The sequence below is a fragment of the Oryctolagus cuniculus genome, chromosome 20 (assembly GCF_051225735.1).
Source record: "Oryctolagus cuniculus isolate XC-2025 breed Fujian yellow rabbit chromosome 20, ASM5122573v1, whole genome shotgun sequence".
NCBI classification, from domain to species: Eukaryota; Metazoa; Chordata; class Mammalia; order Lagomorpha; family Leporidae; genus Oryctolagus; species Oryctolagus cuniculus.
In genome coordinates this window covers 24,551,338-24,571,840 of record NC_142886.1, presented here as the reverse complement: position 1 = coordinate 24,571,840, position 20,503 = coordinate 24,551,338, and the positions used below count along the sequence as shown (strand labels likewise).

General features: G+C 45.9%; 1 protein-coding gene across 6 annotated transcripts in view; it reads right to left on the bottom strand.

Moving 5' to 3' along the window:
* The window catches only part of PTGR2 (prostaglandin reductase 2), a 34,048-nt gene extending 22,532 nt beyond the window's left edge, over positions 1 to 11,516 (bottom strand). The window contains exons 1-5 of one of the 6 annotated variants that reach the window (XM_089322356.1): positions 11,194 to 11,319; positions 10,011 to 10,140; positions 9,612 to 9,686; positions 6,849 to 6,930; positions 4,844 to 4,962 (exon numbers count right to left, since the gene is read on the bottom strand). In XM_089322356.1, the coding sequence (XP_089178482.1) occupies positions 4,844 to 4,962; positions 6,849 to 6,885 (156 nt within the window). In that variant the 5' untranslated portion in view covers positions 6,886 to 6,930; positions 9,612 to 9,686; positions 10,011 to 10,140; positions 11,194 to 11,319. Of the gene's footprint in view, positions 1 to 4,843; positions 4,963 to 6,848; positions 6,931 to 9,611; positions 9,687 to 10,010; positions 10,141 to 11,193 lie in introns of all 6 variants that reach the window. The other 5 variants (XM_070065265.2, XM_070065267.2, XM_070065266.2 and 2 more) reach the window with 5 other exon arrangements.
* Between the last annotated feature and the right edge of the window lie 8,987 nt (positions 11,517 to 20,503).

Sequence of the window (20,503 nt, the reverse complement as noted above, 5' to 3'; positions counted from 1 at the left end):
TCCATCCACTGGTTCTTTCCCCAAATGGCCACAACACCCTGAGCTGAGCCAGGCCAAAGCCAGGAGCCAGGAGCTTCTTCCAGGTTTTCCACGTGGGTGCAAGGGCCCAGACACTTGGGTCATCCTCCGCTGCTTTTCCCAGACCGTTAGCAGGGAGCTGGATGGGAACTGAGCAGCCGGGACACGAACTGGCTGCCAGCATTGCTTTACCCTTCTGTCATAATGTTAGCCCCCATTAGTGGCTTTTTCAGAAGAGACCTAGGCTAGCACACCTGCTCTACCTCACCAAGTAATGCCCTCTGCCATGCTATGATGAAGCAAGAAGCCGCTCGGCGAATGCTGGCACCATACCCTTGGGCTTCCCAGCCCCTAGAACCATATGCTAAATAAACCCCTGTTCTTTAAAATTAACCAGATGGTGCTATTCGGCTGTAACAACAGAAACAAGCTGAGAGAGTAATCAAATTGCTTTCCATTATAAGCATAACCAAGGATGACTGGTGTCACTGGAAGACAGAGCCTTAAGTCCACTAATGGATCCGAGGGAACAAAGAGCCCTCCCCAGGCTGTAAGCGTCCTGTTGCAATGTGGCACTACCAGTTGGGTCTGCACCGCAGGTAAAATCTGAGCACAGCCAGGCCAGGATTATCTTCTTCTTCTACCAGGGTATTCCAGAAGCCAGAAGGAAGCAGAAAGCACATGTACACAAACGCTGATCCAGAAGGAGATGATGGATTGCCTGTGGGTGTTTTTGCCCAACTTTCAATTTTTCATGATTAATGTATGGAAGCTTTCTACATTAACTAGTCATTATTTTTCTTATATTTTATTGACAATTTTTATGTTTGCCATTTATCTTTTGATTTTTCTATATGCTATTTTCTAAAATTACAGTGGTTTTGAAACAGTCACATTTGAAGCTGGCATTGTGACACAGCAAGTTAAGCCACCACCTGTGACACACGCAGCCCATATGAGAATGGAATACCCAGTTGGAATCCAGCTGCTCTGCCTCCAATCCAGTTCCCCACTAATATGCTAATCATGCACAAGATGACCCAGGTACTTGGGCCCCTGCCACCAATTTTGTGGGTGACCCGGATGGAGTTCCTGGCTTTTGGCTTGGGCCTGGCCCAGCCCCAACCATTGCAGCCATTTGGGGAGTGAACCAGCAAATGGAAGATCTCTTTCTTTCTCTGATACTCTGCCTTTCAAATAAATCAATAAATCTTTAAAAGGGAGGGGGTGATTACTGACCTTATAGAAACAAAAAAGTTAATAAAGGAATACCATGGACAGCCATACACTGATAAACAACATGAGTTAGATGAAATGGACAGATTCCCAGACCGTTGCCAGGGAGCTGGATGGAAGATGAGCAGCTGGGACCTGAACTGGCGCCCATATGGGATGCCAACTTTGCCTTACCCTCCACGCCATAGTGCCAGCCCCCATTAGTGTCTTTTAAAAAAAAGATTTATTTATTTATTTGAAAGGCAGGGTTACAGAGAGGCAGAGGCAGAGAGAGAGAGAGAGAGAGAGAGAGAGAGAGAGAGAGAGAGAAAGAGGGAGGGAGGGAGAGAGGGAGAGGAAGTCCTTCATCCACTGGATCACTCTCCAAATGGCTGCAATGGCCAGAGCTGGACTGATCCAAAGCCAGGAGCCAGGAGCTTCTTCACTTCTAGGTCTCCCACACGGGTGCAGGGACCCAAGGACTTGGGCCATCTTCTAGTGCTTTCCCAGGCCATAGCAGAGAGCTGAATCAGAAGTGGAGCAGCTGAGACTTGAACCAGTGCCCATATAGGATGCTGGCACTGGCAGGCAGCGGCTTTACCCATTACACCACAGCGCTGGCCCCTCATTAGTGGCTTATTAAGAAGAGACCTTGGGACCAGCACTGTGGAGTAGTGGGTAAAGCTGCCACCTGCAGTGCCAGCATCCCATATGGGCACCAGTTCAAATCCCAGCTGCTCCACTTCTGATCCAGCTCCCTGCTAATGACCTGGGAAAGCAGCAGAAGATGGTCAAGTGATTGGGCCCCTGCACTTAAAAAAAAATCTATAACGGTAAAGATATTAAACTGATAATTTTTTTCTAAGATTTATTTATTCATTTATTTGAAAGGCAGAGTTACAGACAAAGAAAGAAAGATAGAAATCTTTAATCCACTGGTCCACTCCCCAAATGACTACAAAAGCCAGGGCTGGGTCAGGCCAAAGCCAGGAGCTTGGAGCTTCCTCTGGGTCTCCCATGTGGATGGCAGGGGTCCAGGGATTGGGCCATCTTCCACTGCTTTCCCAGGCACTTTAGCAGGGAGCTGGATCTGAAGTGGAACAGCCAGGACTCAAACTGGAGCCCATAATGGATGCTGGTGCTGCAGGTGGCAGCTTATCCTGCTGTGCCACAGCACCAGCCCTGAATTGATCATTTTTAAACGTATCAAAAAGAAAAGCCCAGACCTAGCTAACTTCACTGGAACATTCCACCAATCTTGTAAAGAACTGAGAGTTCAGGTGAGGGAGGAAGAAGGAAGGGCCCAGGTCTTGTGTGGGGTCTGCTTGCAGGTCTGGGTAGGTCAGGGGATGGTCCTGGGTCAGTGCCTGGCCCTTCAATTCTCACTTGTGGTGAGGGGTCCAAGTTTTCTTCCCAGCTCCTCTCCATTGTTGGGGGCCCAAATATTAGACTGTAAGAAAGCTAGAGGGCCGGTGTTATGGTGCAGCAGATAAAGCCATGCCTGCAATGCTAGCATCCAATATGGGCACCAGTTCGTGTCCCAGCTGCTCTACTTCTGATCCAACTCCCAGTTAATGGCCTGGGAAAAGCAGAAGAATATAGCCCAAGTACTGGGCCCTTACACTCACATGGAGACCCGGATGAAGCTCCAGGCTCCTGGCTTTGGTCTGGCCCAGCACTGTCTGTTGCGGCCATCTGGGGAGTGAAACAGAGGACAGAAGATCTCTTTCTCTGTCTCTCGCTCTCTTCTCTGTAACTTTTTCAAACAAATAATAAATCTTAAAAAGAAAAAGAAAAAGATGTAGAAGCCATGTTTCAAAGGCCTGAATGAGAGGTACTTTATCAGTTTGTAAGACAAACAACTACCAGTTTGGTTCTTGAAAGATCTCTGAACTATGCGCAATTACTTGAGTAATGGGTCAGGACCCCATTATGAGACAGGTGTAAGAAAAAAATCCAGTCACAACATTTTCTCCAGCAACAAATGATATGTGGCAGAGGGACAATGAAGTGTTCCAAATAGGCAGATGTCGGTCAAAAAATAACTCGCCCAGAATATCTGTATTCCAGACAGTCCTCAGGGATGATACACATCAGTATATGCAAAGCAGCCTCCAAGTTATGTGGCAGCAAAGAATGTGAACCAAAAAGCAACAACAAGCACAGCTAATCACACTGCATTTCTGAGTGACCAGACAAAAGAAAAGGAGATTGGATGTTTCTTCTTCGGCCATTGTTTGGTATAGTCTCAGTTCCAAATCATGCATAATTTTTATATATGATATTTTACATACATACACACGAGCATACCCACATATATAAATTAATACCAACTGTTTCAGAAATAGAAGACAAAGAAATACTACCCCACTCATCCTGTGAGGCCAATATTATCCTGATATCAAAGCCAGACAATGACATCACAAGTAACATGCATTTCTACAAGCTGGAAAACCGAGTGGTGCAGTTCAAATGCCTTGGGAGCAGACAGCTGATGGGACAGATTCCAGAACCAGGAGCTCAAGGGCAGAAGATCAGAGCCTCAGCTGTACCAGTCTGGCAGAGTTAATTCAATCTTCCTCTACTTTTTTATTTCACTCAGGCTCTCAATGACCTGGACGAAGCCCACCCTTAATGGACAGGGTTATCTGCTTTACTCAGCCCACCAAGCAAATGCCAGTCTCTCCCAGAGATACCCACACAGATATCCCAAAAATGTTTAACCAGATATCTGGTATCCCATGGCAAAGTCAAGCTTACACACAAAATTAACCATCACAGATGGCAACACTCCCCAAATGCATCTGGAATCAAAGCAATCCCTTTCAAAATCCCAGCTGGTTTCTGTGTAGAAATTGACAGTCTGATTCCAAAATTCGTGGAGAAATTCAAGGAAATAAGAATAGTCAAAACAATCTTGGAAAAGAACAAAGTTGGAAAACGCACACATCCTACTTTCAAAACTTAGCAAAAAGCTGCAGTAAGCAAGGCAGTGAGGTACTAGCATAAACATATGAATTGATGGAACAGATTTAAGAGTTCACAAACAAACCCAATTGTTTTTGGTTAACTGTTTATGGTTAGTTGTTTATGGTTAAACAAACCCAATTGTTTATGGTTCAATAAGGCTGCCAAGAAAATTTAGTGAACAAAGAATAGTAGCAAAACTTAACTACAGGCCAGCTCTGCGGCTCAATAGGCTAATCCTCCCCCTGCAGTGCCAGCACACCGGGTTCTAGTCCCGGTCTGGATTCTGTCCCGGTTGCCCCTCTTCCAGGCCAACTCTCTGCTGTGGCCCAGGAGTGCAGTGGAGGATGGCCCAAGTGCTTGGGCCCTGCACCTGCATGGGAGACCAGGATAAGTACCTGGCTCCTGGCTTTGGATCAGCGCAGTGTGCTGGCCACAGCACGCCGGCCGCAGCGGCCATTGTGGGGTGAACCAACGGAAGGAAGACCTTTCTCTCTGACTCTCTTTTTCACTAACTCTGCCTGTCAAAAAAAAACTTAACTACTCAAATATTTACCAATCATAATGGGTTACACAATAAAATTCAAATGCAATACCATGAAAAAAATTATTTTGTACCAAGATACAGCATGCTGATTCTTACCATGTAGGGATCCACAGAAAGGTAGAGAGTTCTAACTTTTACTTGTCCTTCCTTGATAGTATCCGGCAAACTGACTTCTTCCATTCGGAAATTCTCTGCCACTGGATTGCCATTTTTCCCTAAGATAATGGACAAAAATATGAAATCAAAAAGCCACTTTTTCATGCAAATATTATTCCTTAAAAGGTCACTCTCAGAACACTCGGTTTCAGTACAGACATGAATAAATCTACACTATTTCAAAATTCTTCAACAGGAGTCACTGTGTACTTGCTCCCCATGCAGGACTTCTGTCGTTAATGAGTTGTACTATGAAATTAACAGTAAAACTAGTCTTCAAACAGTACTTTATACTTTGTGTGTCTGTGTGGGTGCAAACTGTCAAAATCTTTACTTAGTATAGAGTTGTTCTTCTGTATAAAAGATAATTAAAAATGAATCTTAATGAAGAATGGGATGGGCGAAGGAGTAGGAAGTGGGATGGGAGTGGGAGTGGGAGGGAGGGTATGGGGGGTAGAACTGCTATATTCCTAAAGATGTACCTATGAAATTTATATTTACTAAGTAAAATCTTTCTAAAAAAATTTCTTGTAACTTGTAGAAATGACTTAGCAAAAATTTTGCAAATAGTTTTTTTTAAAAGATTATGTATTTATTTAAAAGCCAGAGGAGTTACAGAGAGCAGAGGCAGAGAAAGAGAGAGAGGTCTTCCATCTGCTGGTTTCTCCAGATGGTCGCAATGGCCAGAGCTGCACCAATCTGAAGGCAGGAGCCAGGAGCTTCTTCTAAGTCTCCCAAGTGGGTGCAGGGGCCCAAAGATTTGGGCCATCTTCTACTGCTTTCCCAGGCCATAGCAGAGAGCTGGATCAGAAGTAGAGCAGTTGGGATTCAAACTGGCACCTATATGGAATGCTGGCACTGCAGGTGGTGGCTTTATCCATTATACCACAGCGCCAGCCCCTGCAAAGAGCTTTAATCACACTTGATTTTCTCCAGGTTTTTTTGAATATTGTTGTTAACTTCAAAATTCCTTTTTTTTAATTTATTTATTTGACAGGTAGAGTTATAGACAGTGAGAGAGAGAGAGACAGAGAAAGGTCTTCCTTCCGTTGGTTCATTCCCCAAATGGCCTCTACGGCCGGCACACTGCGCCAATCTGAAGCCAGACGCCAGGTGCTTCCCCCTGGTCTCCCAAGCGGGTGCAGGGGCCCAAGCACTTGGGTCATCCTCCACTGCCCTCCCGGGCCACACCAGAGAGCTGGACTGGAAGAGGAGCAACCGGGACTAGAACCCGGCACCCACATGGGATGCCGGTGCCGCAGGCGGAGGATTAACCAAGTGAGCCATGGCACCAGCCCCTCAAAATTCCTTTTTAAAAATAATTACAAGTGAGGCCGGCATTGTAGAGTAGGTTAGGCTACCACTTATAATGCTGGCATCCCATGTAGGCACCAGTTTGAGTTCTACCCACTCTACTTCCAATCCAGCTCCCTGCTAATGCTCCTGGGAAAACATCCAAGGATGGACCAAGTGCTTATGCCTCTGCACCCACGTGGGAGACCCGGAAGAAGCTACTGGCTTCAGCCTGGCCCAGCCCTGGTTATTGTGGCCATTTGGGGAGTGAACCAGCAGATGGAAGACCTCTCTCTCTCTGTGTAACTCTGACTTTCAGATAAATAAACAAATCTTTTAAAAAAAAATACACTGCACATAAAACAGGAAAAAAAATTTCAAGAATCAGTGAAGAACAATACATATTTGTAATATAATCTTTCAAATGTTCTAACAATTCCAAAATACCTTATTTCACCAACAAATAGTCTTGATAAGTTATCACTTCAAAAACTGAATACTGCACAGTTTGCAGAACTTCTTCTAATGCCTTTACTAACATTACTTCTTACCACCTTAATTTATCACTTGGACATCCTATTAGCTTTTATCCCCCCATTTGCTATAGTAATTATCAAAGATCACAGGTGTTCATTCATAAACAAATACGTACCAGGTCGGGAATTCAACACCACTCTTTGTACAATCATCTCAGCTTATGCAGTGGTCTCACAAGATTTCTCTATGAAAAACTCCTATAAATAGAAAGAGTATTAAATCACAAAAAAGATTTGAAGCATTCAGAAATTTAAAAGATAAAGAAGTCCATCTGTGTTTCTGAGCAATGAGATGAAAAATCCTAGTTAGGGTCGCAAAAAGGATACACTACTTTCCTATCAGAATTTGTTTCCTAAAGCAAATATATGGGGGGTGGGGGGTGTGGAGTAAATCTAATTAGAATTCTTAGCTAATAAAAACAAGTTCATTGAAGACTGAGTGAGGCAGAATGTTTTGGAACTCAGAGAATTCATGCACATTCATCCTCACACCACCACGATTAAGCATCCTACTGAGGCTTGATTAAAAGAAAGCAACATGATCCATTCCTCAGGAACTAGCCAGTTAATCTAGTGGCAATAAAAACACTAACTGCTTAACTGAAGTGTAACCAAATGTTCAAAGGTTCTTTTTTTTATTAAAAGACCTTTACACTTTTTAAAAAATATATTTATTTATTTATTTATTTGAGAGGTAGAGGTACAGACAGAGGGAGAGATAGCAAGAAAGGTCTTCTACCCGCTAGTTCACTCCCCAAATGGCTAATCCAAAGCCAGGAGCCAGGAGCTTCTTTTGGTCTCCCACCGGGTACAGGGGCTCAAGCACTTGGGCCATTTTTCACTGCTTTCCCAGGCCATCAACAGAGAGCTGGATAGGGACACAAACCAGCACCCTTAAGGGATGCTGGCACTGCAGGCGGAGGCTTAGCCTACTAATACCACAGTCCCCACTGAACTTGCTTCTAAGTTCATGGGATCCCTGAACTCTTATTTCTCGCTATCCTACACAGTACCTGATTATTTCATTACAGATTTATTAAACATACCTCCCCAAAATGTTAAATAATCATCATGGGATACATTTTCAAATCTTGCTTAACACAGCATTTCTATGGAGATGATGGGTTATAGAGCACATTCACAGATTCCCTTCCTAATTCCTTATACCAGGGTCACAGAGGTAAATGCCCTCCTGTCCTCACTCTACAGGAGAGGAGGCGCAGGAGAGGAGGCGCAGGAGAGGAGGCGCAGGAGATGAGGGCGCACGTGCCCACGATCGGAAGGCAGGTAAGAAAGGGGTTGGGACTGAAACACCGACCCCCTCATGTCCGAGCTCATGTTTTCTCACTCTGTCCCCAGCTCCCCAGTAGCCCCCATCAGGTTCTTACAAACACGGCTACACAGCAGCCCCGGCTGTCCTGCCGGTACCCAGCCTAGAGCAGAGGGATCCTGCTCCTGATTACAACCCGAATGTCTTCTGTTTCTGACACCCAGGAAGACCCAATGAAGAGGGAAGTACCCCCACCCTAGCTGCTTCCTTACTTTTGTGAACACACAGATTTACAACCTCAGAAATGGGTAGCTGCCCTCAACATCCACTCTCTCCTTCTGAACACAAGGCTGTCCAGCTAAAACACTGGACTTCTCAGCTTCTCCGGAAAGCAAATCCTCGACATCCCAGAATCTTGTTTCACCTAAAAATCACCCAGCTGGGCACGTCTGAGAATAGATTACTTTAAACATAAACACCACACATTATACATAATTAACAGCACAGGGAATTCCTTAACATTATCTAATCGCGAGTGTGTATTCTAATTCCGACTGTCTCAAAGTTGGTTCATTAGAATCAGGATTCAAGGTCCACCCACTTATGCTGAGTCTCTCCTTCCTTTCTATTTCCTGGCACTGCTTTGTTTCTTCATTCCTTGGTCCATGGATGTCCTCTGCTTGTTCCTCACGGTGTCACTGACTTTGTTCTTCAATCGCTTCTCCTTACCCCTTACCTTTGCCTGGCCGTTAGATTTACAGGCTTGAATGGCTTCAAGGTCAACTTTTTAAGGTGGTACCGCATGCATGTTGCTTCATCCCACCAAGAAGTCCATAAAGGGGCCAGCGCTGTGGCACAGCACATAAAGCCACCGCCTGCAGTGCCGGCATCCCATATGGGCGCCGGTTCGAGACCCAGCTGCTCCACTTCCCATCCAGCTCTCTGCTATGGTCTGGGAAAGCAGTGGCAGATGGCCCAAGTCCTTGGGCCCCTGCACCTGTGTGGGAGACGCGGAGGAAGCTTCTGGCCCCTGGCTTTGGATCGGCGCAACTCTGATCGCTGCAGCCATCTGGGGAGTACTGTATGGGATGGAAGACATCCCTCTCTCTCTGCCTCTGCCTCTCTGTAACTCCGCCTTTCAAATAAATAAATCTTAAAAAAAAAAAAAAAAGGAAAAGTCCATAAAATTTACATGATGAATCATCAAGTAAACTATGTAAGAATTAAAAAACAAAGTTTTCCAAATTAAATGGGTCTAAACCATCCTTAAGTGGTTATCAATACAACTATGATGATTAAATTTTCAAAGGAGTCATACCACATGAAGTTTCACATTTTCCTAAAGTTTAATATCTCCCTCTTTTCTAATTACTTTCATGTTTTGTTTTCTTAAAATATGCATACTGTAGGTTTTTCCAAGTACTGCTTTTCAACATGAAGTGTACACTTTTAAAGTTCCCTCCTTCTGTATTAAATTAGAAAGCTCTCAAATGTCAAATACTATAATTTAATAATGTAGGCTAATTACACAATATCCCACAAACAACACATTAAAGATATAAAAAACTTGGGGCTAGTGTTGTGGTGCAACAGGTTAGGTTTCACCTACAATGCTGGCATCCCGTGTGAGCGCTGGTTCGAGTCCCAGCTGCTCCTCTTCTGATCCAGCTTCTCACTAATGTGCCTAGGAAAACAGCGGAAGATGGCTCAAGTGCTTGGTCTCCCACGGGGTGGACCCAGGAGTTCCAGGTTCCAGGTTCCAGGCCCTGAGCTGTAGGGCATTTGGGGAGTGAACCAGTAGATGGAAGATCTCTTTGTCTTGCCCTCTCTCTCTCTCTCTGTAACTCTGTTTTTCAAATAAATAAATCTTTAAATATAAAGAACTTGATTTGGTCACAAAATTGACATCTAAAATTAAACACACCGAGTTCAAGAATTGAAAGAAGAGCGAGGTGTTGAATTAATCCCTAGTGTGTCTGTGGGGGGGATCTCAGCAGAACACACTTACCCGGTATGATATTAAGAGAGCTTCTAATTGATACTGGGTAATATTCCAAAACAATACCAGATGGATGATCAACTGGAAAGTTGGCTCTACTGCTGGTCATAAAGAATGTGTTGAGTTTCCACCTTGTAGTCTTGCATAAGGGAGAGGCCGTTTAGAGTGGAGCACAAGCCCTAATCCTAACCAGATGGGATCTTGGAAATATCCTGTCTCTTAGCCCATTTCCCATGTTCCCAAGTGCCAGGAATTGAGCCACAGACTTTACATTCCTTATCTTGTTTAACCCCCTCCTCCCAGTAACCCCAATTTGGTAACACCATCACCTCCAGATGAGCTAAGGGAGCTACAAGGTTAAATCATTTGCCCAAAGTCTCCCAATTTGAAGCCATGTTCAAAAACACACACTAGGGGCCAGCGCTGAGGCAGAGAGGGTTAAAGTCCCAGCCTGAAGCGCTGGCATCCCATATGGGTGCCAGTTCAAGTCCTGGCCGCCCCACTTCTGATCCAGCTCTCTGCTATGGCCTGGGAAGGCTGTAGAAGATGGCCCAAGTCCTTGGGCCCCTGCACCCATGTGGGAGACCCGGAAGAAGCTCCTGGCTCCTGGCTTCGGATCAGCTCAGCTCAGCTCTGGCCATTGCGGCCATTTGGGGAGTGACCAGCAAATGGAAAATCTCTCTCTCTCTCTCTCTCTTGCTCTCGCTCTGCGTCTCTCTGTAACTCTGTCTTTCAAATAAATAAAATAAATCTTAAAACACACACACACACTATTTCCATTACCTGGGCTTCCTAACGCCCTTTAACCGCCCACGTGTCAACCCTTCTCTTGCTGGCTTATTCTCCCACCAATGCTTCTGCGGCCCCGCCTGGTGTGACTGTGCGGGTCCTCCTCCCTCTCCCCAGGTGTCACACGTGGGCTGCCTGTAGGGTGCGGACCCACCCTAGGGCTCCCACCTCTGGCCACTACCATGGAAATCCCTCAATAGTCTGCACTTCCAGGCCAGACTTACAACCTCACTGCCCAGATCGTCAGCGCCAAGAGGACAAGGCTTCGTGCCTGCCCCTATTCCTGGCATAAGGTAGGAGCTCAACAAACAAGTGTCACACCAAAGTCCCAGAGGCACCTCGGACACAACCTGCCCACACGGGAAGTTGCTAACCCCCAGCAATCCTTTACAAAAAGACCTACTCCTGCTTCTGCTGTGTCCTACACAATAACACCAGCGTCACCAGAAGCCCCTGCAGAGAGCCAGGTCACCCCGACGCCCGCAGCCCCAGCGCGTCACTCACCGTGCTAGAGTGGCAGGCGGAGGGCGGGGGAATCTCGCGCGATTTTCCGGGAGGCGAAGGGCCGCTCTCCGCCCTCGGACCGCAGTACGCAGGCGCGCGGCCAACCCGGGCGGTCCTTGGAAGTTGAGGTTGGCTCTCTGCTGTCCGCGCTGTGGGCAAAGTGCCCCGCTGGGAAAGACGTCGGTAGTGTGGACCGGGTGCTTTAGCGAGCCAAGCTGGATCGGCGCCCTGTGCTGCCCCTCCTCCCTCACCGGTCACAGAGTGCACATGCAGCCGTCCTGCGGGCTCGCCCTGGACCTCGGACTGGGCAACGACGGACCGGCCAGCCCGGCCCCTGTTTTCAGACGGGGACACGGAGGCTTGGAGCGCTGATGTGGTTGGGGTGGTTCGGGCAGTGCTGGGGTCAGTCCAGGGCCCGGTCCCCGCGAGTCTTTACAACGAACCCCAGCTTCCTCAGAGATGGGTTAGCCAGTGTGGGCTGCTTTCTTGCCTCCTGGGGATTTCAAACCCACAGCGAAACCCTCCTGCAACGGGGCTGCCTACGCAGCCTGGAGTGGTTAGCAAGAGGGTGGCGGTCAGTCAGCCGGAGCAGCTTGTAGCTTAACCTCTGGACGCTCTTACTTCTTAGGGCAGATACACCATTTTGCAAACACGTTCAGGCGGGAACTAACCTCTATTATATATAGGTACACCTTCGCTAGCCCTTTGTTGTAATAACTTGGACCAAATGTTGAAAAACAAAATGCTAATAGCAGTATTAAAAAACGGTCATCTAAAACTTGCTATTTAAAGGAACAGTTTCCAAGTTAAAGACATCTTGCAATATTTAGCTTGGGCTCGTTTTATTCTAGGGCCTGTGAGCTCATCAGAACAAGGGTGATTTTTCTCCCCAGAATGAATGCCCGCCCCCCAAAATTCAAGAAGTAAGTGGTATATTTACAGATATGTTTTCATCTTGTTCTCCTCTACCTTTGAGCTTTCTTTGCCTCTAAGGATTACTTTATTTACACACCACTTAGGGTGAGTTAGCTCATGCCATATATATATATATATATATATATATATACACACACACACATACATACACATATATATGGAGTGTATATATATATGGCGAATATATATATATATTTCCCTTATGATTTGGTTTTCAGAACAACCCTATTCCCATTTTACCAATGAGGAAACTGAGCTTAAATTAATTTAATACTAAGACAGGTTAAGTAGTAAACAAAGGAGCAAAGATCCGTGTGTCCAAGCACCTAACCTTGTGCTATATTTGCCATAAATCTGAAAATCTCTTTTCTGCCCTGCCCCTGCAGGCCTGTGCGCTGCCTCCCTCTTCTCTTTCAAGCAATTCCTGAGTGGATCATTTTCCAGAATTAACTGAAGAGCAGTGTCAACTTTACCTTATCTAAAAATACATGATATATTTGTTTCACTCAAGCATAACAAATATGCATTCTTAATATGATACCTGTACATACTCATTCATAAATTATTTTTAAATTAAAATGACCTCATATGATTAGCTATACAGTCATCTCTGTCACATGCAAATTACTCAGGAGAAAGAATTCAAGTCTGTTTAGCCTGCATGGCATATAGCACATACTGCAACATCAGAGACAATTTGATGCTAAATAAATGTCATTCCATGGAGGCGATAACTATTGCTAATGACACAAATGCGCACAAGCATATCTTCTAGAGAAATAACAAGGTGGGAGATAAAGGCCACACTGTGTCTGCCTTATTAGTCTGCAAGACATTCAAAGTCCATGTATCACTGACTTTGTATTTCTCAACCTCCCAGCAATTCCATTATGTCAGGCCTATAAGAAGGTGCTTGACAGACGAGTGAGTAAGTAAACTTTTCACACTGGTCAATTTGTCTAAAGCTCACAGAAGGGGCCGGTGTTGTGGCGCAGCAGGTAAAGCTGCAGCCTGTGACACTGGCAGCCCATATCAGACTGCTGGTTCCAGTCCACCTCTGATCCAGCTTCCTGCTTATATCCCTGGAGAAAGCAGTAGAAGATGGCCCAAGTCCTTGGACCTTGTAAGGGACCACAATGGAGCTCTTGGCTACTGACTTTGGCCTGGCCCAGACCTGGCTGTTGTGGACATCTGGGGAGTGAACCAGCAAACGGAAGATTTCTCTCTGTGTCTTTACCTCTCTGCCACTCAGCCTTTCAAATAAATAAATAAATATTTTTAATGTTTTTAAAATATTTATTTATTTGAAAGGCAGAGAGAGAGGTCTTCCATCCACTGGTTCACTCCCCAGATGGCTGTAATGGCCAGAGCTGGGCCAATCTGAAGCCAGGAGCCAGGAGCTTCTTCCAGGTCTCCCATGTGGGTGCAGGGGCCCAAGGACGTGGGCCATCTTCTACTGCTTCCCTAGGCCATAGCAGAGAGCTGGATCAGAAGAGGAGCAGCCAGGACAGAACCGGCTCCCATATGGGATGCCGGCGCCGCAGGCAGAGGATTAACCTACTAGGCCACAGTACGGGCCCCTCAAATAAATTTTTAAAATTTTAGAGATGCAAATTTTTTAAATAGCCATTTATTACATTTTATTACATTCACAAGATTGTACAGCTGCCAGTCAACTACCTAATTCTATAATATTTTCATCACTTCAAAGAAACCTCATATCCTTTAGCAGTCACCTACAAGCCCCTGGCAACCACTAGGCTACTGTCTGTCTACATGGATTTGCCTCCTCTGGACATTTCATATAAACGGGATCATATGATATGTCAGACTCAGGGTTTTCTAATTATATATAGTTCCCAGCTGAAAAATACTGTAATTGAAACTGAGACATTAAGGCTTAAATGGGTGTTTTCTTTGGAAAATTGAATACATAGGAAAGGTATTTCTGCCTGTTCGAGGTTGGCTCCCTGGAAAGCAAACTCCAAGGGAACATCTGGTGTGCAGACTGTTTACTAGGGAATGCGTTTGGGAGCAACACCGTGGGAGAAAGGAGAACACAGCAGAATGAGGCACAGGAAGAAGTTGAACTCTGTAGGGAGCCAACTCCACAGGGAGTTAGAACCAAACTGGCCAGGCAGAGTTGTCCTGTGTCAGACCTGAAGTTTCCTTGTTTTGTTAAAGACACTGTAGACGACCTACTTCCTAACCAGGCACACTTCTCTCTCCTATCCCCCTCTTGGCATGGCCAATCTCTGCAGGGCCTTTGCACTGTCGTTAAATACAAGCCCATTCATCAAGTCCTCTACTTCTGCAAGTAATGCTATGATTTCCTCAAGCTGCCCAGGAGAGAGACTGTGCCCTCATTAAAACAGAATGTGGGCCGGCGCCGCGGCTCACTAGGCTAATCCTCCGCCTAGCGGCGCCGGCACACCGGGTTCTAGTCCCGGTTGGGGCGCCGGATTCTGTCCCGGTTGCCCCTCTTCCAGGCCAGCTCTCTGCTGTGGCCAGGGAGTGCAGTGGAGGATGGCCCAAGTGCTTGGGCCCTGCACCGCATGGGAGACCAGGAAAAGCACCTGGCTCCTGGCTCCTGCCATCGGATCAGCGCGGTGCGCCGGCTGCAGCGGCCATTGGAGGGTGAACCAATGGCAAAGGAAGACCTTTCTCTCTGTCTCTCTCTCTCACTGTCCACTCTGCCTGTCAAAAAAAAAAAAACAAAAAACAGACAGAATGTGATGTGTACATCCCTGATAGGGTCTGGAGATACTTCCCTGACTCTCCAAGATACACACACCCAGGTTAATACATGTCTGGTCCAATGGCTCTACTCCTAGTATAGGACTGGCAGTTTCTGGTGGTACAAACTGCTAATCTTTCTGGTTTGCATTATAAGTATAGGAATATTGAAATGTTGTGGTTTTTTAATAGTCTACTCCTACATTGCCTTTCTGGTGTGTGGGTGGGTGGGTGGGTGTGTTTGGGTGTGGGTGGGTGTGTGTTTAAGATTTACTTTATTGGGGCTGGTGCTGTGGCATAGTGGGTAAAGCCGCCGCCTGCAGTGCCAGAATCCCATATGGGTGCCAGTTCAAGACCCGGCTGTTCCATTTCCAGTCTGGCTCTCTGCTATAGCCTGGGAGGGCAGCGAAGGATGGCCCAACTGCTTGGGCTCTGCACCCACGTGGGAGACCCTGAAGAAGCTCCTGGCTCCTGACTTTGGATCGGCTCAGCTCTGGGCGTTGCGGCCAATTGGGGAATGAACCAGTGGATGGAAGACCTCTCTCTTTCTGCATCTCCTTCTCTCTCTCTGTGTAACTCTGACTTTCAAATAAACAAATAAATCTTTTTAAAAAAGATTTATTTTATTGGGGCCAGTGCTGTGGCGTAGTAGGCTACTCCTCCACCTAGTGCCAGCATCTCATATGTGCACTGGTTCATGTCTTGGCTGCTCCTCTTCCAATCCAGCTCTCTGCTTGTGGCCTGGGAAAGCAGTGGAAGATGGCCCAACTGCTTGGGCCCCTGCACTGATGGGAGACCTGGAAGAAGCTCCTGGCTCCTGGCTTCAGATAGGCTCAGCTTTAGCTGTTGCGGCCTTTTGGGGAGTGAATCAGTGGATGGAAGATCTCTCTCTCTGTGTCTCTCCTTCTGTCTGTAACTCTACCCCTCAAATAAATAAATAAAATCTTCTTTGAAAAATACTAATTTTATGTATTTGGAAGGCAGAGTGAGAGAAAGAAAGAGATCTTCCATCTGCTCATTTATTCCCCAAACAGCCGGAGCTGGGTCTAGGTTGAAGCCAAGAGCTAGAAACTCCATTCCAATCTCCAATGTGAATTATAAGGGTGCAAGTACTTGGGCCATTCTCTACTGCTTTCCCAGGCATGTAAGCAGGGACTGGAAGGGAAGTGAGGCAACCAGGACTGGAACTGGTCCTCTGATATGGTACGCTGACATTGCAAACAGCTGCTTAGCCCATTGCACCACAACAGGAGCCCCTTGCTTTTCTGTTTTTAAAAATATTTATTCTTTTTTGTTTGAAAGGCAGAGAGAGAGAGAGGAGTCAGAGAGAGATCTTCCATCTACCAGTTCACTCCTCCCAAATGTCCTCAACATCGAGGCCTGGGCTGGGCCAAAAGCAGAAACACAGAACTCATTCCAGACCTCCCACATGGGTAGCAAGAAGACAGATATTGCAGCCAATACTTCTATCTCCCAGGGTGTGCATTAGAAGGAAGCTAGAATTTGAAGCAAAGATAGGACTCGAACCCTGGCACTCCAATTTGGGGTATAAGGATCGCAAGCGGCATCTTAACCACTATGCCAAATGCCTGCCCCTGTGTGTTGTTTCTGTTGTTGCTGTGGAGCGATGATGCACCTGAAAGATAAACATGATGAGACAAGCTGGGCCAAACCTTATCATGATGCAGAGCATCTCCTCACTTAAACCCAGGACCATGGATTTTCTTTTCTTTTTCTTCTTTTTTTTTTTTTTTTTTTTTTTTTTTGACAGGCAGAGTGGACAGTGAGAGAGAGAGACAGAGAGAAAGGTCTTCCTTTGCCGTTGGTTCACCCTCCAATGGCCGCCGCGGCCAGCGTGCTGTGGCCGGCGCACCGTGCTGATCCGATGGCAGGGGCCAGGTGCTTCTCCTGGTCTCCCATGGAGTGCAGGGCCCAAGCACCTGGGCCATCCTCCACTGCACTCCCTGGCCACAGCAGAGAGCTGGCCTGGAAGAGGGGCAACCAGGACAGAATCCGGCACCCCGACCGGAACTAGAACCCGGTGTGCCGGCGCTGCAAGGCGGAGGATTAGCCTAGTGAGCCGCGGCGCCAGCCAAGACCATGGATTTTCTAGTCAAGAACTTTTCTCGGCTTCTTCTCCTCCAATTCTGAAAAATTCTATTCTGCCCCTTAACAGCAAGATGTAGCTAGACAGGACATTGTGCCTATACCCCTCAGGATGGTGGAGTTACAAGAAATGGGGCGGACTGAAACTGGGTCCCCATCCCTAATGCCCTAGGTGTAGACTTTATCAGGCCCAGTCTCTATCCCTCAGCCCACAGCCCTTTGCCTACTTTGATGTTGCAAGTCAACTTCTTACTCAGTGAATTAAGGCAGTGGTGCATGGGTCAGGCCTGTCCTACAAGGCCCAAGGTCATAAGACTCAGATTTCAATTATCATCACTACAGTTAATCCTCCTAATGCTAGACTTCATTTTGAGATACTTCAAGGAACCTCAGGCCCTGATCAGATAAAGTAATAAACATATTCCTGTAGACCTCAGACATACCAGAGTCCACTTTGCCATCACAGTGTTCTTAGGAGAACACACCGGCACTCTTATCACTGACCAGTCAAAGGAGGGCCATGTGGACCAACCCAACACCTGCATGGGAGCTGATCACACACTATTCAACCCCAACTTTAATCCGTAAGATACACCACCTTTAATTGCTCAGAGAACCTGGGAATTGAGTGAAAGCTAACTGATTCTTTGCTCTGTACATTGCAAAATAAACACGTAGTTTCTTTCACCACCCCAGCATCAGTGATGGACTTGCATATCTGGCGAGTGGACCTAGGTATTACTTGAGGTTCTATGATATTTTGGTTAATTCTTTGCAGCTTTATAACTGGTTTTGCAGGAAGTAGAATTTCCAATATCCCCACTTGTCTATAACTGTGAATCTGTTTAGTTACATAAATTTTTATTTATTTATTTTTATTTTATTTGAAAGGAAGAGAGACAGAGACAGAGCTCATCTACCTGTTGGTTTATTCCCCAAACACCCACAAAAGCCAGGAGTGGGACAGGCCACATCTAGGAGACTGGAAGTCAATCCAGGTCTTTCATGTGGTGGCAGGAAACCAAGTATTTTTGAGTCATCACCTGTTGCCTCCACAATGCTCCCTAAATTAATAACTTTTTAAAAATTTACATAAATTACCCAAGATCAAATAATTTGGTTAGTTTTTAAAGTAGTAGTAATTTAAGCTTCCATTTATTTAAACAGTAGAAAATAAGACTACCTTTCCCAGAATATTTTTTAAATTTTTAAATTTTATTTATTTTTTTTAAAAGATTTATTTATTTATTTGAAAGTCAGAGTTACATAGAGAAAGAAGGAGAGGCAGAGAGAGAGAGAGAGAGAGAGAGAGAGAGAGGTCTTCCATCAGCTGGTTCACTCCACAATTGGCCACAACGGCCAGAGCTGGGCCAGTCCAAAGCCAGGAGCCAAGAACTTCTTCCAGGTCTCCCAGGTGGGTGCAGGGTCCCAAGGACTTCTGTCATCTTCTGCTGCTTTCTCAGGCCATAGCAGAGAGCTGGATCAGAAGTAGAGCAGCTGGGTCTTGAACCAGTGCCCATATGGGATGCCAGCACTGCAGGCGGCAGCTTTACCTACTAGACCACAGTGCTGGCCCCATAGTTCTTTAATTTTCTGCCATCTGTTGATCACCTTTGTACTTTGGTTTACTATCTCTATGGATATAGAACCAAGATTTTATAATAATGGGGCCGGTGCTGTGGCATAGTGGATAAAACTGCTGCCTGCAGTGCCAGCATCCCATATGGGCATAGGTTCAGGTCCTGGCTGCTCCACTTCTGATCCGGTTCTCTGCTGTGGCCTGGGAAAGCTGTAGAAGATGGCCCAAGTCCTTGGGCCCCTGCACCTGCGTGGGAGACAAGAAAGAAGCTCCTGGCTCCTGCCTTCGGATCAGCACAGCTCCAGTTCTTGCGGCCATCTGGGGAGTGAACCAGCAAATGGAAGACCTCTCTCTTTCTCTCTCTGCCTTTCCTTCTCTCTCTGTGTAACTCTGACTTTCAAATAAATAAATAAATCTTAAAAAAATTGGCAATAAATATTTTGTTCCTTTTTTCCTTCATTCATTCACTGAGCAAATTATTATTTATTGCTCTCTGTTAAGTACCATCCCTGTTGAACAGTGGTGAATCAGTCCATCCAGGCCCTCTGTTCCCCAAGCTGAGTCTAGCAGGACTATGCTCAAGTTATCAGGCAGTTATCCTACGGCATTTCCAGGGCTACAAGTACAGTTTATTACAGGATCAATAGGAAGAGACCCCGTCCTGACTCGGGGGGAAGGAAGAGCGCAGAGGCTGTCTGGAAAGACCTGGAAAAGCGATGTCTGAGCTGAAATTTGAAAGACATTAGAGCAAATTAGGCCAGGGGTGGGGTGAGAACAAAATGGAAGTCTACACGAGAGAAAGCAGAGCATGTTCAGGTGTTGGAAAGGTCAGCGTGAGGAGGAAGAGCAGAAAGGGATGAGACAAAAGAGGCCAGGGGCAGATCATGTGGAGCTCTGTCAGCTGAGTTAGGAGATTTCAGTTCCACCCTAAGAACAACGGCAGACTATGAAAGGTTGTTGCTTTGCTTTAAAGAGGATCAGACCTGATTTTTTTTTTTTTTTTTTTTTTTTTTTTTTTTTTTTTTAAAGAGGTGGCTCTGGCTAGGATAAGGAGAATGGGATGAACTGGAGGCAGGGAGTCTAAGCAAAAGATAACAGAGGCCTGAATAAAGGCAATGGTCGTGGGGATGTTCAGGAGTTAGAGCCAACAGCACTCGGTGGTGAACAGACGGAAGTGGAGCCAGGCAGCGGGTGGTGTACGTATGGGTTTACATGGAGTGAGACAGACAGCTGGACAAGAGACACAGATTGGAAAGTGAGAGTCTGTGGTACAAGATTGCTCAGAGAGATGGATAGAGCGAAATAAGGGACAAGAGCCCAAGAGAGAGCCCTGAACAATTCCACGTTAGAGGACGCATAGAGAAAGAACGAAGGAAAAGCCATAATGGCAGACTGTCACGAAGATCAGGAAACTCAGTCTCTGTGTCTCTCCACAGCTCCTCAGTCATCTCTGGACCAGTGACAAACACTCCGGCCTCAATTTTCTCATCTCCAAACTGACTTCCTTGATATTTACCACCAGAGATATGCAGAACATTAATAAACATTTAGGAAAAGAATTTGTATACCTTATAACGTGAGATGCATAATTGAAAGCCCATACTATTATCATGGCCCATTCATCTTATCTGGATGTTTTCTTAACTGAATTGGTTTTACATTTCAATATGACTTAGTATGCAATGCTATTGTTAAATTGAGTGTTGACTCTCACTGCTCAGAGAATTTTCTCCTTGGGTAATAAAAGAATGAAGCATACATTATCGCGGTAATGACACCCTCATAAGTGATCTTGTCATTTCACAAGAATCTACAAACACGAGTCGGGCTAAATTATTGTTTACAAGAGAGA